The sequence below is a fragment of the Elaeis guineensis genome, chromosome 10 (genome assembly GCF_000442705.2).
Source record: "Elaeis guineensis isolate ETL-2024a chromosome 10, EG11, whole genome shotgun sequence".
NCBI lineage: Eukaryota > Viridiplantae > Streptophyta > Magnoliopsida > Arecales > Arecaceae > Elaeis > Elaeis guineensis.
Window position 1 is genome coordinate 43,278,303 of NC_026002.2, and position 13,485 is coordinate 43,291,787.

A 13,485-nucleotide genomic window follows, 5' to 3' on the forward strand; every position below is an offset into this window, starting at 1 on the left:
CTTTACCTTATATACCCATTTCACTCCGATGGGTTCATGACCTTCTGGAAGAGTAATAAGCTTCCATGTGTTATTCTTCTGGATTGCCTTCATCTCTTCATTCATGGCCATCCTCTAGTTTTTATTCTTCACTGCTTCTTCAAAAGAGATTACATCCTTATTAGCATATAAACAAATGAGATTAAGGGGACTCATCATCTCATAGAGATCTTGAATACTTCTTGTCTTTCTGGATTCTTCATTTGAAGATGGAGCTCTCGTGCTAGGTGATGAAGGTGGTGTGGGATCTTCAACTTGAGCCTTCACTTGTTCTTCTTCTTCTTGCACCTCTATCATGTTGGTGCTCCAATTTCAGATTCCTTCTTCATTGAATTTCACATCACGGCTTATGAGGATCTTCTTCGTCTTTGGATCATAAAGTTTGTATGCCTTGGATCTCTGATCATATCCTATAAAGATGCAAGGATAACTCTTGTCATCAAGCTTGCTTCTCCTTTGATCTGGGATGTGTGCATAGGCAATGCAACCAAACACTCTCAGATGAGATACATCTGGCCTATATCCATTCCATGTTTCTTGAGGGGTCCTTCCTTCAAGATTCTTTGTTAGACAACGGTTGAGAATGTATACCGCACAGTTCACAGCTTCCGCCCAAAACTCTTTTGGCATTTCTTTCATCTTCAGCATGCTTCTCACCATGTCAAGAATGGTCTGATTCTTCCTTTTTGCTATGCCGTTCTGCTGGGATGAGTATGGTGCAGTCAAAGTCCTCCAAATATCTTGAGATTTGCAGAACTCCTCAAATGCCTTCGAGGTGAACTCTCCTCCTCGATCTGATCTCAAAGCTTTGATTTTGCATCCGGTTTGGTTCTCCACAAGAGCTTTGAACCTTTTGAATGTCTCCAGAGCCTCACATTTCTCCTTCAAGAGGTACACCCAAATTTTTCTGCTAAAATCATCAATAACTGTTAGAAAATAATGACGACCTCCAAATGAGGTCGGTGTGATGGGACCACAAATATCCATATGGATGAGTTGCAAAGGCCTTCGAGCTTGATGAAATGACTCCTTTGGGAAGCTAGCTCTTGAGTATGTTTCAATAATACATCCTTCACATATTTTTTCAGGGGTATCCTCAATGAGAGGTAATCCCTTCACCATCGCCTTCGAAGATAAGAGTTTCAAGGAACCAAAGTTCACATGCCCGAACCTCAAGTGCCATAGCCATGTGTCATCCTTCATGCATGCACTGAAGCACTTTGTCACAACATACTTGATGTTCAATATAAACATTCGGTTCTTGGTCATAGGTACTTTTGCAATCAACTGATTATGTTTTCTTAAGTAAAGATATCTACCTTCCATAACAACATCAATTTTTTTTTCTAATAATTGACCAAGACTTAAAATATTTGTTTTCATATTAGGCACATAGTAAACATTAGAAATGAACTGTTGAGAACCATCTTTGAGTTGAATTAAAATTTTACCTATCCCCTTCACTTGAACTTTTGAGGTATCACCGAAAGAAACATTGCCTTCCACTGTCACACCCCAAATCCAAGACATAACACGGCCATGCTACCGAGGGATGGACCCACGATAACACGAAGCCAAAATTCATCTTCTAAAATATAATAACAGGTGTATCATAAATAAATATAATAATGAAGTTCAATTCAAATATTTAATTAAACCAAAACTGGTTCAGAGCATTTAAATCCAAAGATGAAATAATCCAAGCCTTAAAATTCATAATGACTACAATCCATAAACATAAACTGAATTCCTAGTACAAAATTTCCAAGCTTGCTTTGCTGATCCCCAAGTCTGGATTCTCTTTCCATCAGTCCTAGCCTTATTTCTCTGTACATGAAAAAAAAAACAAAAAGAATATGAGCTACACCAGCTCAGTAAGTAGACTTCCGCTTCCTTACCGTATCAAGCATAAATTTTCTATGATAATGCATCATTTAGCAAATAATAATTATTATAAAAATAAATATTTCATAGAGCATATAATAAAACAAGTTATAAACTCATCATGCATAAATCATGTATATTTCACAATTATGAATCATAAATCATTTTCATCATGTATTCATGTCATGTTTCAAAACATTGCTCACAGATATTCGTGCTAAGGTCACTATTATACCCGTGACAGGATCATGTTTCTTAATCGACAAAGTTCTTAATTCATGTGCCAACTTTATACCCGCTGGTAGGGCCATGTTTCATGTGGATGCTAGCTCCGAATGTCGACCTTCCCGAAGAGATTCATTCATAGCCATCTGAGAGCCTTTGAAATCATTATATCTTTTTCTTAAAGCATACATATACATAGATAGAAAAATAATGAAATTCATGCTTCATAATCATACTATTTTCATAAGACATATTCATGAAATCAATACTCATAATAAAATATACTTTTTCATATCACATATGCCGATCCTTATTTTATGAAAAATTATGATTTTATCAATAGCAATTCTTTGCATAAAAACATGATCATTTAAAAATAAATAAGGAGCATAAGATCTACTTACCTCGATCGTCCTGGACCTTTTAATCTTTCTTAAAAGAATCGGACAGTCCTATTTAAAATATTAAATCATCAATAAATTTTGTTTCATATATTTAATAAAATTACATAATATAAGAAAATGACCGATTTGATGATCAGTCCAATAAATCTCTTCCTTCGGTTCTAAACCGATCTAAGGTCATAGGTCCCTAGGAGTGGAGAAGATAGCCTAATAAGGGATTCATAGGATTTCTTGGAGAGAGAAATTTTTTTAGAGAGATAAAGTAGAGAGAGAAAGTAGAAAGAGAACGAATCCAATTCTAGAGAGAGAAAGACTTTAGAGAGGGATGAGAGAAACTTTCTCTTTTTTTTATTTATTTTTATTTTTATTCTTATTATTTTATAAATATATATTTTTCTTTTCTTTTCTTTTTCTTCTTTTCTTTTCCTTTTTATTATTATTATTATTATTTGATTATATATATTTTTTCTTTTCTTTTCTTTTTCTTTTTCTTTTTCTTTTCTTTTTCTTTTTCTTTTTCCTTTTCCTTTTCTTTTGCTTTTTCTTTTCCTTTTCTTTTCTTTTTCTTTTTCTTTTCCTTTTCTTTTCTTTTTCTTTTTCCCCCGTGGCCTTCTTTGGCCGGAACAGGGGACCTAGAGGTCTCCGTTCCCTACGTCGGCCGTTCACAGCCACCCCTTGCCCGACGGTGGCCGGCGGCAAGGGCGGCCTTCCTCCGAGTTTGGAGGGCCCGTACCGACGGTCGGTGATGACCGTCGGTGCCAGAAAATCGGAGAAAAGAAGAGGCGAAAATAGGGGTTTTCTTTTCCAGAAAAATCCGGCGACATCCGTCGCCGGCAATCGTGCCCACAGGCACTGGAAAGAAGGGAGAGAAGAGAGGAAGAGGAAGGAGACCTTACCACAACCTCCGGTGACCCCCACCGATGTGAAATCACGACGAACACAGGTCGAGGAGTCGCGGCTTCAAACGAAAAAATCGGAGAAAAATCTCCGGCAATCGTCGGTGACTGATGGATCTACCCTTAGAGGAGAGGAGGGGGGTTCTTATAGAGCTCGTCCTAGGGTCTTTTAATGGCCCTAGGACTCTGATTCTTGATCGGAATCGGGGAAGAGGAAGACTCCGATCGGGAGTCTTCTTCCCTATTTTTTTTTCCTAAGTGGGCTCAGTGGGCTTTTGGCCCATCGGACCGGGTTATCACATTTTAGCCCCCTTAAAAAAAATTTCATCCTCGAAATTTAACATACCTTCATTTTCAAATAAATGTGGATATCTCATCTTCATATCATCTTCAAGCTCCCATGTAGCCTCTCTCTCTTCATGATTACTTCAATGAATTTTTACATATGGAATGATACGCCGTCTTAGAACTTGCTCTTTTCGATCAATAATTCGGAGGAAAAATTTTTCATAGGTTAGATCTTCATGAAGTTGCAATGGCTCATACTTTATCACACTATTTGGATCAGGTACAAACTTTCTCAGTAGTGAAACATGAAAGACATTGTGCACTTTGGATAAATCTGGTGGTAAGGCTAGTTCGTAAGCAACATCTCCTACTCGATTTAAAATTTTAAAAGATCCAATATATCACGGACTCAGCTTGCCATGTCTCCCAAACCTCATGACACCCTTAGTAGGTGATACTTTTAGAAAAACATAATCACCGACCTGAAATTCTAATTCTCTTCTTTTTCTATCTGTCCAACTCTTCTGTCTATCCTGTGCTGCCTTGAGTCTTCTCTTGATTAGATAAATTTTGTCTCTAGCATCTTGAACTAACTCGAGACCTATTAATTTCTTTTCACCTACTTCATCCCAATACAGAGGGGATCTACACTTTCTTCCATATAGGGCTTCATAGGGTGCCATCCGGATACTAGAATGAAAACTGTTGTTATATGCAAATTCAATCAATGTCACATGATTATCCCAATGTCCTCCGAAATCAAAAGCACAAGCTCTTAACATATCCTCAAGAGTTTGAATTATCCTTTCAGATTGGCCATCGGTCTGGGGATGGAATGCAGTACTAAGCCTCAATTCTGTCCCCAAAGCATCTTGAAAATTTTTTCAAAATCTAGATACGAATCGTGGATCTCGATCAGACACAATACTTATTGGAACACCGTGCAGGCGTACAATTCCATCAATATATATCTGGGCTAACTTATCAAGTGGAGTGCCAACTCGAAAAGATAGAAAGTGAGCTGATTTAGTAAGCCAATCAACAATCACCCACATTGCATCATTTTTTCTTGTTGTCCTTGGAAGTCCAGTAACGAAATCCATCGTGATATTCTCCCATTTTCATTCTGGTATCTCTAATGGTCTTAGCAAACCAGCGGATCTTTGATGTTCGGCTTTCACTTGCTGGCATACCAAGCATTGAGATACAAACCGAGCTATCTCCTACTTCATTCCATTCCACCAGAAGAGTTGTTTTAAATCTCTATACATCTTTGTACTATCGGGATGAAAGGAGAAACAAAATTTATGGGCTTCTTCCAAAATTTTTTTTTTAGTTCAGGATCTCCTGGTATACATAATATGTTCCCAAAATAAAGAGTTTCATCTGTATGTAGCCTAAACTCAGTTCGTAGCCCTTTCTCCATGTCCTTCTTAAACTGACATAAATGAATGTCACTTTGTTGGGCCACTTTTATCTGTTCGATCAATACTGGTTGTACCATTAAATTTGCTAACACATTCTTAACATCAGTACAAGTCACTTCAATTTGTAAATCTTCAAAATCCCTAAGAATTTATTGCTGAAAGGATAGCAGAGTCATCACATTCGCTGAAGACTTCCTACTAAGTGCATCTGCCACCACATTAGCTTTTCCAGGGTGATATTTAATATTTAGATTAAATCTTGTAATAGTTCGAGCCACCTTCTTTGCCTCATGTTCAGCTCTTTTTGAGTAAATAAGTATTTCAAGCTTTTATGATCAGTAAAGATTTCACATGATTCTCCATATAAATAGTGTCGCCAAGTCTTTAAGGCAAAAATAATAGCTGCTAACTCCAAATCATGGGTCGGATAATTCTGCTCATAGGCTTTTAGTTGTCGAGAAGCATAAGCTATGACCTTATCATTCTGCATCAACACACAACCTAATCCTTTCTTAGAAGCATCACTATAAATGACAAATCCTCCTTCATTAGATGGTAGAGTAAGAACTGGGGCAGATATCAATCGTTGCTTCAGATCTTGAAAACTCTGCTCACATTCACTGCTCCATTCAAATTTTATTCATTTCTGAGTTAAGCGAGTCAGAGAAATTGCAATTTGAGAAAATTCTTTGACGAATCTTCTATAATAACCAGCCAAGCCTAAGAAGCTTCTAACTTCCGTCACATTAGTCGGACGAGGCCAATTTACCACGGCTTCTATCTTCTTTGGATCGACTGAGATTCCTTCCTTAGATATTACATGGTCGAGGAAGACAACACTATCCAACCAGAATTCACACTTGCTAAGCTTGGCGAAGAGCTTCTCTTTTCTCAAGGTCTGAAACACGATCCTCAAATATCTCTCATGTTCCTCTATATTTTTAGAATACACTAGGATATCATCAATAAAAACAACAACGAATTGATCCAGATACGGCTTGAAAATCCTATTCATCATATCCATAAAAGCAGCCGGTGCATTGGTTAGTCCAAAAGGCATTACTAAAAATTCATAATGGCCATACCTGGTTCTAAATGCAGTCTTAGGTACATCTTCATCTCTAATTCTTAGTTGATGATAGCCTGATCGTAAGTCAATTTTGGAGAAAACTTGAGCACCCTGAAGTTGATCGAATAAGTCATCTATTTGAGGAAGAGGATATTTATTCTTTATGGTTACCTTGTTCAACTCTCGATAGTCAATGCATAATCGCATGCTCCTATCTTTCTTTTTCACAAATAACACAGGAGCTCCCCAGGGTGATGTACTTGGTCGGACAAACTTTTTATTCAAAAGTTCTTACAGTTGATCCTTTAATTCTCGTAATTCTATGGGAGCCATCCGGTAAGGAGGTTTTGAAATAGGCCCGGTTCCTGGGGTGATATCAATTTTAAATTCAACCTCGCGCGCTGGGGGCAGTCCGGGTAGTTCATATGGAAAAATATCAGAAAATTCCTTGACAATTGGGATATCATCCAACTTTATCTTTTCCTTCTCGACGTCTATTACATGGGCCAAAAATGCTTTGCATCCTTTCCTTAAAGCTTTTCTTGCGTTCATGATTGAGATAATACCCAAAGATTATTTGGATTCCTTATTATGAACTTCGCCTTGAAAGAAGAATTACGGTTCATCCGAAATTTGAAATACCACTTTTTTTTCAAAACAATCAATATGTGCATGGTATGAAGATAACCAGTTCATCCCAAGAATAACGTCAAAATCATACATATTTAGCTGAATCAAATCTGCTGCTAATTCTTTTTCTTCTATTTAGATTATGCAATTCTTGAAAATAATGTCAGCAATAACAATATTTTTAAAAGGTGTGCTAACATATAATGGTTCATTTAATTTTTCAGGCACACAATTCAAAGAAGTAGCAAACTTGAGAGATATAAAAGAGTGTGAAGAGCCAGAATCGAATAACACACGAGCATAAATAGAATTGACTGGGATAATACCTGTCACCCCTTGATCATTTGCATTGGCCTCCTGCTGGTTTAAAGTAAACACTCGTACGTTTTCTTTTTATTTTTGATCAACTGGTTTGTTAGATCTAGAGTCATCTCTTTTCTTATTTGGGTAATCACGAGCCATATGTCTTTTCTCACCACATAAGAAGCATGCTCCAATCCTCTTGAGACAAGGTCCATTGTGATTTTTTCCACAATAGGAGCAGGATGAAGATTCTTTCTTCTTATCAGAGTTATTATTTTTGAAAATTTTCTACTGATCCTTTAGATTTCCTGCTGATCTCGGTCTCTTCTTATCTCCTCTTTCTAGTTCTGCTCTTTTCAATTCAGATTTCACTTTCAAAGCTCGCTCCAGTACGTCCTTGTAGTTATTGAAAATATGAGAAGATAGACGGGATCGAATTTCATATCTTAGACCTTGTTCGAATCTGTTAGCTTTACTCCTTTTGAATTCCATAAGCTGGGGGCAGAAGCGGCCTAGCTCATTAAATTTGTTAGCATATTCTAACACCGTCATATCATCCTTTTGCTTTAAGGCTAGAAACTCATTTTCTTTTACCAATCTCATTATCCCCGAAAAGTACTGACCATAAAATATCTCTTTGAATTCTTCCCAAGTGAGCTGATCATCATTGTTCCCATAGGCAGCTTTTATTGCAGTCCACCAAAACTCGGCATTCCCTTTTAACATAGAAACGGCTAATCGGACCTTCACATTCTTAGGATATTGCAGGGCATCAAACATCTTTTCCATCTCTCGAATCCATATCTCTGCAGTCGTAAGATCAGATCCACCCTCAAATAGAGGTGGGTTGAGCCTTCTGAATCTCTCGTAGTATAACTCCATAGATAATGTCGGTTGAGGAGCAGTCTGTGCCTGCTGCTGGATAAGCTGAGCCACCACTTGACATACACCAGCAATGTCCACCTGTGTGGCCGGTGTGTTAGGAGCCCGCTCAGCTGGTTGATTGTCAGTTCCTCGTGACGTCAGTCTTGCTCTTCTTGCTCCTCTTGTCCTAGCGGCCATATTTGCCAAAGTCTCGTCCTCCCTATCGCTCATCGCTTCCTATTCAAATGCCAATCATTATTACGTTATTTTATAATAGAGTTACAGTACAGTTAATAATTTAAGTCAGAGTCTAACTATGCGTAACCTAACTACTCACTGTTAGGTTTTAAGTTCTATCCTTGATTAAACCTATTGCTCTGATACCATAAAATATCACGCCCTAAATCCAGAACATAACACGGCCATGCTATCGAGGGATGGACCCACGATAACACGAAGCTAAAATTCATCTTCTAAAATATAATAACAGGTGTATCATAAATAAATATAATAATGAAGTTCAATTCAAATATTTAATTAAACCAAAACTGGTTCAGAGCATCTAAATCCAAAGATGAAATAATCCAAGCCTTAAAATTCATAATGACTACAATCCATAAACATAAACTGAATTTCTAGTACAAAATTTCCAAGCTTGCTTTGCTGATCCCCAAGCCTGGATTCCCTTTCCATCAGTCCTAGCCTTATTTCTCTGTACATGAAAAAGAAAATAAAAAGAATATAAGCTACACCAGCTCAGTAAGTAGACTTCCGCTTCCTTACCGGATCAAGCATAAATTTTTTATGATAATGTATCATTTAGCAAATAATAATTATTATAAAAATAAATATTTCATAGAGCATATAATAAAATAAGTTATAAGCTCATCATGCATAAATCATGTATATTTCATAATTATGAATCATAAATCATTTTCATCATGTATTCAAATCATGTTTCAAAATATTGCTCACAGATATTCGTGCTAAGATCACTATTATACCCATGACAGGGCCATGTTTCTTAATCGACAGAGTTCTTAATTCATATGCCAACTTTATACTCGCTGGTAGGGCTATGTTTCGTGTGGATGCTAGCTCCGAATGTCGACCTTCCTGAAGGGATTCATTCATCGCCATCTGAGAGCCTTTGAAATCATTATATCTTTTTCTTAAAGCATACATATATATAGATGAAAAAATAATAAAATTCATGCTTCATAATCATACTATTTTCATAAGACATATTCATGAAATCAATGCTCACAATAAAATATGCTTTTTCATATTACATATGCCGATCCTTATTTTATAAAAAATTATGATTTTATCAATAGCAATTCTTTGCATAAAAATATGATCATTTAAAAATAAATAAGGAGCATAAGATCTACTTACCTCGATCATCCTGGACCTTTTAATCTTCCTTAAAAGAATCGGACAGTCCTATTTAAAATATTAAATCATCAATAAATTTTATTTCATATATTTAATAAAATTACATAATATAAGAAAATGACTGATTTGATGATCAGTCCAATAAATCTCTTCCTTTGGTTCTAAACCGATCTAAGGTCATAGGTCCCTAGGTCTCTAGGAGTGGAAAAGATAGCCTAATAAGGGATTCATAGGATTTCTTGGAGAGAGAAATTTTTTTAGAGAGAGAAAGTAGAGAGAGAAAGTAGAGAGAGAATGAATCCAATTCTAGAGAGAGAAAGACTTTAGAGAGGGATGAGAGAAACTTTCTCTTTTTTTTTATTTTTTTTATTTTTATTCTTATTATTTTATAAATATATATTTTTCTTTTCTTTTCTTTTTCTTCTTTTCTTTTCCTTTTTATTATTATTATTATTATTATTTGATTATATATTTTTTTCTTTTCTTTTCTTTTTTTTCTTTTTCTTTTCTTTTTCTTTTTCCTTTTCTTTTCTTTTTCTTTTTCTTTTTCTTTTTCCTTTTCCTTTTCTTTTTCTTTTTCTTTTCCTTTTCTTTTCCTTTTCTTTTTCCCCCCGTGGCCTTCTTTGGCCGGAACAGGGGACCTAGAGGTCCCCGTTCCCTACGTCGGTCGTTCACGGCCACTCGTTGCCCGGCGGTGGCCGACGGTAAGGGCGGCTTTCCCCCGAGTTCGGAGGGCCCGTACCGATGGTCGGTGATGACCGTCGGTGCCGGAAAATCAAAGAAAAGAGGAGGCCAAAATAGGAGTTTTCTTTTCCAGCAAAATCCGGCGACACTCGTCGCCGGCAATCGTGCCCACAGGCACTGGAAAGAAGGGAGAGAAGAGAGGAAGAGGAAGGAGACCTTACCACAACCTCCGGTGACCCCCACCGGTGTGAAATCACGACGAACACAGGTCGAGGAGTCGCGGCTTCAAACGAGAAAATCAGAGAAAAATTTCCGGCAATCGTCGGTGACTGATGGATCTACCCTTAGAGGAGAGGAGGGGGGTTCTTATAGAGCTTGTCCTAGGGTCTTTTAATGGCCCTAGGACTCTGATTCTTGATCGGAATCGGAGAAGAGGAAGACTCCGATTGGGAGTCTTCTTCCCTATTTTTTTTTCCTAAGTGGGCTTAGTGGGCTTTTGGCCCATCGGGCCGGGTTGTCACATCCACTATCTCATCTAACTCTTTGAACATGTGTTTGTACCCGCACATATGATTGCTTGCACCGGTATCCAAGTATCAAATATTTTCGTTGGAAGCTTCTTCTCTCTTCTCTGCTAGTAGCAAGATACCATCTTCTCCTTCCTCCTCCTTTGCATAGTTGACCTTCTCATGCACTTAGTTATCTCATTATGGTAACATTCTGTGGAGTAATGACCATATTTACCACAAGTATAACATTTAATTTTACTTTTGTCATACCTTCGTCCTCCTTTTGAGAAACCTCATTGCCTTCTTCCGTCAGAGAGACCTTGTGTGTTTTCTTCATTAGGTAAGACTCTTGTACCTCCTCTTCCTCTGCCATGTCCAAAGGAATCTCGTCCTCATCCACGACCTCGTCCATGATCGTATCCACGGGTATAACTATGACCGTGATTTATTTGACTGCTTTCGCTAGTTGGGCCATCCTTCTTCTCATTGATGGTGAGCTTGCACTTCAAGGCTTGCTCCAAGGGTTCTTCTTTCCGCATCAAGATCCTCTGCTCATGGACTTTTTGAGAACTCATGAGTTCATCAACTGTCATAGTGTCCACATCTTTGGACTCTTCAATTACAGCCACAACATAGTCAAACTTCTGATCCAAGGATCTTAGGATCTTCTCCACCACACGCTTGTCCTCTACATTCTCACCATTTCTTTTCATTTGGTTTACATTAGAAAGAATCTTTGTGAAGTAATCCGAGATGGATTCTCCTTCCTTCATCTTCAAAGTCTCGAACTCGCCTCTCAACATTTGGAGGCGCACCTTCTTCACTTTCTGAACGCTCTTATGAGTGTTCTCGAGGATCTCCCAAGCTTGCTTCAAGTTGGTGGCACAAGCAACCTTCTCGAATCCGGCTTCATCTAGCCCTTGATAGATGAAATAAAGGGCCTTCTTGTCCTTTTTTCTTTGATCAACAAGCATCGTTCTTTGTGCCGCCGTTTGTGCACGGTCATCTTGGGGTTCTTCATATCCCTTTTCAACAACCTCCCAAATATCTTGGGAGCCTAGCAATGCCTTCATCTGGATGCTTCAATTCTCATAATTGGTGGTGGTGAGTCGTGGAATGGGGAATTGCATGCTGTTGGATATATTTTCAACCTCCGAGCTCTGATACCACTTTGATAGAATATGTAATGGTGGTGGAACATACAACAATAGTATGAGAAACTATATAAAATAATTGAGCAGTATAATTTTTTCTCACAAACCCTCTCTTTTCTTTTTCTATTCTTTGATACCACTTTACCACACCATACATTCTACAACAACCACCTATATATAGGTATAAGAAATGACCTTTTGACTCTCCTAATAAATTTATCATTTAGACTTTCTATGTGACTCTTGGATTTTTCATGTGACTCTTGATTTTTTGCCACTTCAATTAAGTTTACAAAATGACCTTTCGATTTTTTCAATACATTTAATATTTGCTTTTTCCAACAGGAGCAACATCTCCACCAGGTGGCGGGCGGGGATGCCATCATCCTCGTGAGGGTCTTAGGGGCAAGGGGAGAACGGATCGATGGGCCTGCAGTCAGTCGCTGCCAAATCAGAGGTCATCATCATCGAGATCTGCTAGGGGATGAAAGCCATGATGGTGGAGCTGGACTCCGACAGTGATTACTTCGTGGATCTGAAGGAGTTTGTCATGTTCCACCATAGGTTGGGTGCAAAGGAGGGAGAGTTGAGGGATGCGTTCACGATGTACGATCTGGACTGGGATGGGCAGATCACGGCAAAGGAGCTCCATCTGGTGCTGAAAAGATTGGGGGAGGAGTGCTCCGTCCATGACTACTCTAGGATGATCCGGTCTGTTGATTCGGATGGTGATGGAAGCATGAACTTTGAGGACTTCAAGATGATGATGGTGAACGACGGAGAGAGGAAGGGCTCTAGAGGTGATCGCCGTCATCGTCCTCTGATTGATGTGGTATATCGTGATTCTAATTTCTTTCACAAGGGTTAGATGAGTTTTACATAAAGATTGGAGTCCCATCAATCCCACTGTCAAATTCCTTGTGTCATTTTGAGACGTCATTTAAGATTGTGTTTGGTACATAATTTTGAAAGATAATCTGAATTACCTTCAAGATAGATTATCATCATTAAATTATCAATAATATTGATTACTGTGTTTGATATACGTAGGTAATATTGCAGTAAAATTATTAAAAATTTTGATTGACATGTTTGGTATAACAATCAGATTATCGATAATATGAAATCAAATTTCTAAAATACCCTCTTAACCTTGTAATCATAATAATATATTATATTATATTATTATATATAATGATATTTATATAATTATTATAATATAATATATTAATATAATATATTATACTATATTATTACATATAATAATATTATATTATATATTATGTTATATTAATAAAAGATAGAATATTATATGTTATGTTATATTAATAAAAGATATTATTATAATATATTATAATATTCATATATTAATATATTATAATATATTATAATATAATAATGTAACAATATAATTAATATATTGTTATATAGAATAATATTTATATAATATATATTACAATATATTAATATAATATATAATAATATATAATTATATAATAATAAATTATTATAATATAATATAATATACTATATTATTATATATAATAATATTATATTATATACTATATTATATTAATATAAGATCTAATATAATATATATTATTATAATATATTATAATAATAATCAAATAATATATAATAATATAATATTGTAATAATATAATAATGATATAATATAATAATATAATATAATATAATATAATATAATATA

General features: G+C 36.5%; 1 protein-coding gene across 1 annotated transcript; it reads left to right on the plus strand.

Moving 5' to 3' along the window:
• Positions 1 to 12,258: 12,258 nt before the first annotated feature.
• Positions 12,259 to 12,642, plus strand: LOC140852220 (probable calcium-binding protein CML18). Its single transcript, XM_073245191.1, has one exon. The coding sequence runs from the start codon at positions 12,259 to 12,261 to the stop codon at positions 12,640 to 12,642; it is 384 nt and encodes a 127-aa protein (XP_073101292.1).
• The last annotated feature ends 843 nt before the right edge of the window (positions 12,643 to 13,485 follow it).

Bases quoted from the DNA above. Each gene is read 5' to 3' on its own strand.
- LOC140852220 (XM_073245191.1), top strand. From the start codon at position 12,259: ATGAAAGCCATGATGGTGGAGCTGGACTCCGACAGTGATTACTTCGTG.